A 9,022-nucleotide genomic window follows, 5' to 3' on the forward strand; every position below is an offset into this window, starting at 1 on the left:
AACATATAGTTTGCCATAATTTGTTTCACTTTAAAGCCTTTTTTTTTTGCTTTCTATTTTTATTTACTGTTTTAGAATCTAGCCCAATACACAGGTGTACTCCAAACCCACCGAGTCCTTTTATGTCCATGGAAGCTTTACCACAATTACACATGCAAATCTGCCTTGCAATGTAAGAAACTCTCTGCTTTAAAATTCTCTAATTTGCATTATCTCAATCCAAATCCAAAGATGTCCATGCAACTAACAATGGGTATAAGACAGTCCTTAGAGAAATGTCTGTACTTAATGAAGAAAAAAGTTATGCACAATTCATGTTTATATACGTTTATATGTGTAAATGTGTACATACAGATATTTACATGTGAAGTGTCAGAGTGTACACTATCTTCTAAATCCAATAGGACACTGGACAGTCAGGCCCACCAGAAGTCTTCCCTGAAGTCACTTTGCCTATGTTATTCCTATTAATGGTTGGAATAAAATCTTGGAACAGATTCAGGGGGAAAGCATAAAACTATCTTGGCTCACTTCACATTATACCATCTTTTGGGGGAAGGGGGTCTGGAGTATTTTTTTTTTTTTTGTCTCAGAGTTCTACTGCCGTCTCCACTTTTACAGGCTGCAGATGGGCTTTGGTGAGCATGTTGGGCTCAGAGGGGGCTCAGAGCAGCCATCTGAGGTGTGGCATCCATAGTGGTTTTTTTGTTTGTTTGTTTGTTTTCTACTACAGGTTGGAGAAGCCCTGAGCAAGAACAACTTCTCCTTTCCTCTTAGAGTTTCACACTCATCTAACGGTAGTCTAGGCTTATGAGGGTATGGCTTTCCATAGAGCTGGGAAGCCACAGAGCCCTGGTGGTTCTCCAAGAATGTCAGCAGGTTAACCTCTCACCGTCAACCAGCTGGCAGCTTCTGACACCCTCTTGAGGGCCCTGTGCAGCTGTGTTTTATGTTTCCATGTGGCCTTGCCAGGGGTCCCTCCCCTTAAACAGGCCCAACTTCCACAATTAGCCGAGACCTAAAATGAGTTAGGCATGGAATACATTAGGTCCCAGAGGCCTTGTGGAGCTATTTACACAGCTTTGGACCACTTCCAGGACTCCAGATTATGCTGGATGTGTAAATGAAGGAAGTTTTGCAGTCCAGCGGCTGTGACAGGAACACGCGTCCTACCCACAACTCACACACCATTTTCCAGTGCTTTCCTTGGCCTCAATTTAACAATTTTATTGTCCTGAAAAATAAACTTTCTGTATTCTTAAAACTATGCTTTAGGAAGGATTTTTCTCTTTCCTTTTCCTGAATGTGCCTAGCTCCACTCCTCAAGTATGAAAAAAAACTGAGGACTAATCATTTTTTCTTGGCATTAAGGCCACTTATAGCTTTATTTGCGTTCACCTGGTCAGGTTGTAAATACCATCCAACACCTATACATACTGTTTCTTAGAATAACAAATTGGTTTCACTTAATAAAACACAAAACCAGGTGAAATCATCCTGAGTATAGTGAAGAACAGACATTAGGCAGGTGGTGTGGGAGTAAACAAGGGCTGGGAAGGCCAGTCCACTGAGCTCTTGTAGACCCTGCAGTCTGAAAATGTGAAACTGCAAGTAGTTACTATTCCATCTGTTAATCTGTGGCTTCCACTACATTCCTAGAGAATCTGAGATTGGCATTCCTCACATGCTTTTCTCTCTCCCACTCTCCTATCTTCCCTGGGAGCTCTTTTCTCTCCTTGAATTTCCCCTTTGCTGCATTTATCAGTTGGTTACTACTGCCTAATAATATAGGGCCTGACACACTGACCCTGAATGGTCACTTGAATTGCTTATGAATCTGGGCAAGGAAATTATGATGTCTGGAGAAGCCATACATTCCAAAGTTCAGGAAATGAGTTGTCTAACAAGATTTGAAAATGATGGTGACAATTTTGGGAGCTTTTGGTGATAACTTTGTATGTGCTCAACATTCTGGCAGCATCTTTCAATATGCAATCTCATTGAATTTTAACTCTGGGTATTGTGGCATCCCTACCTGACAGCTGAATAAGCTGATTTCTTGAGAAGAAAAGATGTTCACATCCACATAACTATATCCAGTATATATTTTTGATCAAAGTAAAATGCATGTTTGCTCAAAGTCAAAAGTAATGCCTCATTTAGTCCTTCAAATACAATCCTTCAGTGATGGTAAGATGGCTCAGAGGGTTAAGGTACTTGATGCCAAGCCTAACCTGAGTTCAATCCCTGATATCCCCTTGGAGGAAGGAGAGAAGGACTCCTGCAGGTTGTCTTCTGACCTCCACATGTTATGTTCTGGCATAAGTACAACTCTCATACACTCAAACAAATGTTTTTCTAAAAATATTTTTATTTATTATTTTTATGTATATGAGTGTATTTTTATATGTATGATATATGTATGTAAGTGCACCCATGTTCTGCAATGTCTGCAGAAGTCAGAAAAGGGTGTTAGATTCCATAGAACTGGAGTTATGGACAGTTGTTAGCTGCTATGTGTGTGCTGGAAATCAAACCCAGGTCCTCTGTAAGAGCAGACAGAGCACTTAACCACTAAGTCATTTCACCAGTTCCAAATAAATATTTTTTGAGGAAAATAAAATGATCCTTCAGTATTCATGTATTAAATCTGGAAATTTTAGTCACTACCATATTTAAGATGTTCAAAATGTAAGGTCACACATATTAAGGCAATTTACAGTTTAGTTTTGCTTGTTGATCAAAATCTTGCTTGAAAGAGGTAAAGGAATGGCTCTCCAAATCTGAACATTTAGGAGCTCTGAATGAATAAAGAAAAATAGCAATTTGGAGGAATCTTGAGCTTTACTAGAATTTTTCATATATTCCTAAAGCTGAAGTTAGCATTGCCAGATGTACAACAGCTAATTGTAACTTCTAATAATTTACTAGTAAATTACTATGTCTGTATTTTATGTATTACTTTTTTGAGAGTGTCCCCGGGGGACTGAACTAATATTACTAAAAATTAAGAGAGAAGGAAACCAATCTTATTAACTCAAATTCACACAGCTAGTGTATGGTAAGGCTAGGACTCAAACTCAGAAATGTTTAACTTTGAAGCCTTCAGTTTTAACTTTGCAAGTATACTGTTTGTGCAGGCTATTTTTAGCTTCTTTGGGTATGTACATTGAATGTGATTTATATCATTTTCTGCTAAGACATCTGCTTAGTTTGTTTGCTAACACATACCCCATTGCTACAAGTGTGGTGACACCTAACAAGTACCTTGTGATGCCTGCCTTTCTCTGCAATTAGATACCTCTGGGTCACTCTCAGTCACCTGTCTATAAGTTACAAACTCTGCTTTTCTCTCCCTCCAGATATTCAAGGCATATATAGTAACAACCTCAAAAGAAAATAGCTCACACCAATGAGAAGGTTTGCAATTCTGACCTGAGAGAAATCTCTATAGAGAAAACATCAAGCCTGTGTGGGTGATTGGCATAACAGAATTCCTGCCTCACTGAATGTGTTCACACAGTTCATTCTGTACTTATTAGAAGGGATTATTGACACTTTCAGAAGATACAATCTCAGGGACCCCGATAGCAAATTAACTTTGGTATTAAGTGTAATTGAAGCTAGATGTTACTCTGCAAACTAGAACAGCCTAATTTTCATTTTAATTCAGAATTATTTTGCACACTATTTATTCTTAATCTATGTGTATGTACAAACCACAAATTCATATAAATTTCTATTCTATCTTATAAAAGAAATGTCCTCCAACGGAAACTACGGAGGAAGTAAAGCTATGCTCAAAAGAGACCTTTTAGATATTGTAACTATTTGTAATAGGAAGGATATTTCAGGAGCTATAATCTTTTACCAGATGAGTGCTAATTCATTTTAGCTATGTACATATTTTGTAAAATAATACTAATAAGGTATGTCTTTTTTTCCCCAGCCAAATTCTTCCCAATGAAGTCCAACTGTACTATTCATTTAGAAATTTGATAATGCTCTCTTGTGCAAGTTTAGGAATATTTGAAACCCCATTGCATATAAATTATATCATGGAAAAGCTGTATAAATATTCTATTATGGCACACGCTGTTCTAAGGATCAGTCAGGATTTCCTTTATACTCTCCATTTTGAGTGGTATATAAATCAGATGTAAAAATTCATGTTGGACTGAAACTCAGCACAAAAAGCCTTCTCCAGAGGCAAATGTTTTTTTAAAAATGTGGTTTGAATTATGTTGGTCATTTTTAAGTTACAGAAGTGCAGAAAATGTATCTGTGGTTTTGAAGGAAAGAGATTTTTTTCCATTTTCATAACTCATTAGGAAACTTTACAGGCCTTTAGACCATTTTGCGGTTTAGTTTTTCTCAGGTTTTTCTCCCCAAAGTAATATTAAAACTTGAGCAGTGTCTGCTAGGAACCAACGATTCCTGTTCTAAATACAAATGTGCATGTTGATTGGGCGAGTGCAAGTTTTGACCTATTAGCTTCCCATTCTTTGTTCTTGGTATCAAGTCAAATTTGGTCTACCAAAGGAAACCACTTTCTAACTTCCAGTTCAGAATATATTGCTTGACATTGTGAAGGTACATATTTAACTCAGAAAAAGTGTTTGGGTTAAATACTGATTCTTTTATGAACTATTTGATCAAAAGACTTTACGTTCTAAGATCTATTATCTCTAATATAGTCAAGAGGTGGCTATATATTTAATATTCACTGTTGATTATCTCATATATAAAGTATTTCATGTGTGTAAGTTTTGTACAGAGATTATTTTGTATCACATTGAATCACTTTTTCTGTGTAGATGTTATGAATAAAATCACAAACATCTAAATTATTATTTTACCTTGTATAGAGGTTATATTTGTATTATCTCTTTAATAACATGAATTGAAATCTGAGAAAGTTTTATTTGAATAGACATTTGGAATAGCTCACAAAGTATATTAAGCTTGATCGTTCTAATGGCTTGAACAGAAAACCAAAACTGGGGTATTAAGTTTGGAATATTTGGTTTCAAGTATTCCAAACATGAAATATTTATGTTTAAATTTTTTTAACTTATACTATATTAGTTCAGCAGTGTAGTGAAGTGATTAATTTAGCAAATGTTATTGTCTTATTCATTAAAATATAAAAAGGTTAAACATTTCTCAAAGTCATCTAAAAAGAATTGTACTTAGCACTGAGAACCTGAGTGTCTTCATTGCTCTCATAGTCCCCTCTTCATCATATTATATTCTCTCTGGAGTACTTACTAAAATATTTGTTTTGAGATAGGAGAAATCACTCAGAGAATAACCATACCTTTGCCTGTGGCTGGTGAAGCAGTGTGGTCTTTTCCCTTGGGTACAGTGAGGAGCCGAAGGGGTCTGAGTGCCCCTGAATGTTGCATCTACTAACCTAGAGTCATGGAAATTAGCCAACTTTTCAGTATAGAAGGAGCTGAAGGCTACTTCTATTTTTACACATTAACAGGAGACAAAGGTTACTAATGAGGGGTCTCATCCCAAATCTCTAATCTATATAGCTGAATATCCTTTTTTCTATCTGGGTCGTTTTTTCATTCTGCTCCATTTACTTTTACTAAATTATACTAATTTATGTTCCATAATGTTACATTTGTTATAATTATAAAATTATATGTTCAATTTATACATCACTCACAATTATTCTCTAGTTAGTTCATCATTAAATCCATATCTCTTGTGATTTAACTTAACATGCATTACTCCAAACATCTTTACAAAACTGACTCAGTGATTAAAATGTTCGTTGCTGCTTTTGGTGAAAAGCCTACAAATTTCTTACCGCCATGTACATTTTGAAATACTATTTTATGTTAGCCAAATATGTTTCAAAGGAAAGCATATGCTTTTAAAACTAACTGAAAATAAATATACTTTATGTAAAATAGTTTCAAAAATGAAGGGTCTACATCTCAGGGCTTGAAATTAAGTAAGTTATCAAGCAAGTAAAACATACATTCCTATTACACATTTTTTACGCAAAAATTTTTCACTCATTTTTCCTTAAAGTTGGAATATTACATGCTATTATTAAATAGCACTAACCAACAAAACCTGACACTATTGCTTTCATAGCATAAGCAGCAGCTTTTTAAACTAAATTGTTTCTTCTTGTAACACACGAAATGACATTGAAAAATCTCTCAAGATTATGAATAATAAAGTATGTAAAATATGTCCTCACCTTGATTTTACCTTTAAACAGCCTTTTATTTGTTTACTAGAAGCTTCTTCCAATGGCTTTACAGGCTCTGCCTCTTGTTTTTTCTTTTGACAAATCAATATATAATTTGTGCCGTTATTATTTGACCAAAATGTACCAACAGAGGTTTCATAACGTATACAAAACTCAACTTTACTGCCATCTTTTTGATAAGGAGGAACCAATGAAATCTTAAAAGAGAACTGGTCAGTTTCACCATCGCATGAATTAGGAACATATTCTGCTAAAATGTCATAATGGGTATGCCAGTCATCTAAGGACATTCGCACATACACTAACTTCTCAAAAGAAATATTCAGAACTCGAATAATGCCCTTCATGCACGTTGACCCAGGAAGGTACTCAGTTGACTCCAGCATCGCTTTCTGAACTTTAAGTTGTTTCATAAGATCTTCTTTTGAAGAAGGCAAGTCAAACGAAGGAGATAAAACATATTCTTCTGTGTGGAAAACATCCTTCCTCAAGTCAAAATCAGTTGAAACACTTGGTAAATCCCAGCAGTCAAATTCTTTAATGGACACAAGACTGAATCCAAGGCTGTCAGCAAAGGAAACTTTCCGGGAGCTTGAAGTTGGAGTGTCCAGGTACATGTCTTCAGAAGACTCAGATCCTCGCCTGCTTGGATGAGGAGAGAAGTCAAGCTTGAAGGTCCCTTTAACGTCTTCATCTTCACAAACAGAATCAGATAGATTAGGAACTTCTAAAAAATTATCTTTGCTAATTTGACCAGGTACTTCAGCAGGCTCCATTGGGCTTTCTGTTAGCAAATAAGAGAGAACTGTGCAACTAGTAGGGGCTGATATCTGAGATACTGAGGCTTAAAATAGGTGTAATGTTACTGTTGACATTGCAAAAAGGAGTCAGTCCTATAAATAGGCCCACTGGCGTGTAAACTATGCTAGCCTGACTCCAAAACCTTTTATGTGATAGCATCCAAGAGACTCTCGCCAGTATGTTCAGATTTAACTCTTGCTGTTTAAAGTTACATTTGTTTATAAGCTTGAGTTCAAGGAAAGAGGTAGGCAAGAAACCCAACCCTAGCTGAGGAATGAATAGCAATTGATAGTTGCTGGAGGAAAGACAGCCTGTCATTTTCCTACAATATGATACTGGGTAGGTTGACAAGTTCCAGGGAATGGACCCATAGCCAAGAGTGTTTGGGGAACACAAATTGGATTTAATGGGCATTTTAAAAGTTAATAAAGGACTCAAAGTGGGGTTAGGGAAGAAAGAAGAAAAAGAGACATGTCAAAATCATTTTGTTTTTGTTATTGTTATTGTTAGAAACTCTAAAACCTTGATAATGCTATTATGTTTCACAATTATTTTTAAAAAAGAAAATGAGAATGTAAAAGGTGTTAAAAGGATATGGAAATGGAGATATTTTCCAAAATAGAAAAAATGAGAAATCCTAAGCAAGTGATGAGGTAAAATTTCTGTGGTCATAGTATAGTCAACTAGTTTATGGAACAAAATATATATCTAGTCAAGGTTTATCTGAGAATATTTGGATTTTTTATGCAAGCCTTATCGACATAGCACATGATAATTAAAATTACCAGACTGGTGGAACTAAACTTATTAAATGTTTAACAGCCATACTTTGAAGCCTATACTAATGTGGTCAGAGGGACTTAAAGGACTTTTGCCCCTTGCCTTCCAAGGTCGACTAATTTCCAAGGGACTATGGAACATCTCTCAAAATGTCTGGTAACTCTGGTCAATCACCTGTCCTTTTGTTCAGGGAGGGACAGGAACACCCCATGAGGTGGTCTTGAACCAGTGTCCAGTCTACAAAAAGGAGGGTCAACTCAGAGGAAACATCACATTCATGCTTCCTAGTGAAACCAGACATGGTTGAGCAGGACCTTTGACTTATCTTCACATAGACGGAACTGGTAAAAGAAAGGAGCCAGGAGATCCTCCCAAGCCCATGTGACCCCTTGAGGAACAAATCCTCAAACGACCTTAAGTGTAAAAATAAATTGATTTATTTGGACCAACTAACTGTATGGGCTTAAAACCCAAAAGGAAAGTATACCCAAAGAGTAAAGTCATCAGTATACTTCTTTAAGAGTTCAAGGGATTACACTTCCCAGACATTAGGCTTAATTCTATATAAAAAATTATTTAGACAATTATTTCTCATTGATGATTTTGTTCCTAACCATAAAGTGCTACTCAGATGTAAGACTTCAAATTTTTGTCTCCAATACGGTAGTGCCCACCTGTAGCTAAGGGAGACAACCTGCTATTGTTCTAAAATAATGGATAATTTTTTTCTCCCCCTATCGAGAAGCCTTTGAGGGGGAACTGACACTGATTCTAACCACTCCAACAGCTACCAAAATTTCTGAAAGCAAATCCTGAATCCATCACTCTCGAGTCCAGCCTTGAAGAACCCAATAGAGGGATGTTTTTGGAAGCCCTTGTCAATGAAACTCCGATGGAGTCTCATACGAACATTTGAAAATTGCCCCGTTCTGACTTTTTTCTAGTTCCCTGTCTAGAACTTGTAAAGCTAATTATTCTTGCCTTTACTTCTCCTACACATATCCTGTTCACCAGTCAAGGACTTTCTTTTCTCCCTACAGACAAAAGTTATACAATTTGGGAGTCTTTTAGATAGACCCAGTAAAGGGGTACTCCAGTTGCCTCATCCTATGTTCCTGTTCAATATGGAAGAAGCCAGAGCAGTCTGCGTCCTGATTCCCTATTGGCAATTTGGGTAATGACTTCAGAGGATGGTGTGATAAG

The 9,022-nt window shown here is 36.4% G+C and overlaps 1 protein-coding gene across 2 annotated transcripts in view; it reads right to left on the reverse strand.

The window, feature by feature from the left end:
• The window catches only part of Ppp1r3a (protein phosphatase 1 regulatory subunit 3A), a 42,198-nt gene extending 35,159 nt beyond the window's left edge, over positions 1-7,039 (reverse strand). For both annotated transcript variants that reach the window (XM_008829411.2, XM_008829410.2), the window contains exon 1: positions 6,227-7,039. In XM_008829411.2, the coding sequence (XP_008827633.1) occupies positions 6,227-7,014 (788 nt within the window). In that variant the 5' untranslated portion in view covers positions 7,015-7,039. The remainder of the gene's footprint in view (positions 1-6,226) is intronic.
• Positions 7,040-9,022: the final 1,983 nt, after the last annotated feature.

This window comes from Nannospalax galili, unplaced genomic scaffold (genome assembly GCF_000622305.1).
Source record: "Nannospalax galili isolate Female #2095 unplaced genomic scaffold, S.galili_v1.0 scaffold794, whole genome shotgun sequence".
Classification (NCBI taxonomy): domain Eukaryota; kingdom Metazoa; phylum Chordata; class Mammalia; order Rodentia; family Spalacidae; genus Nannospalax; species Nannospalax galili.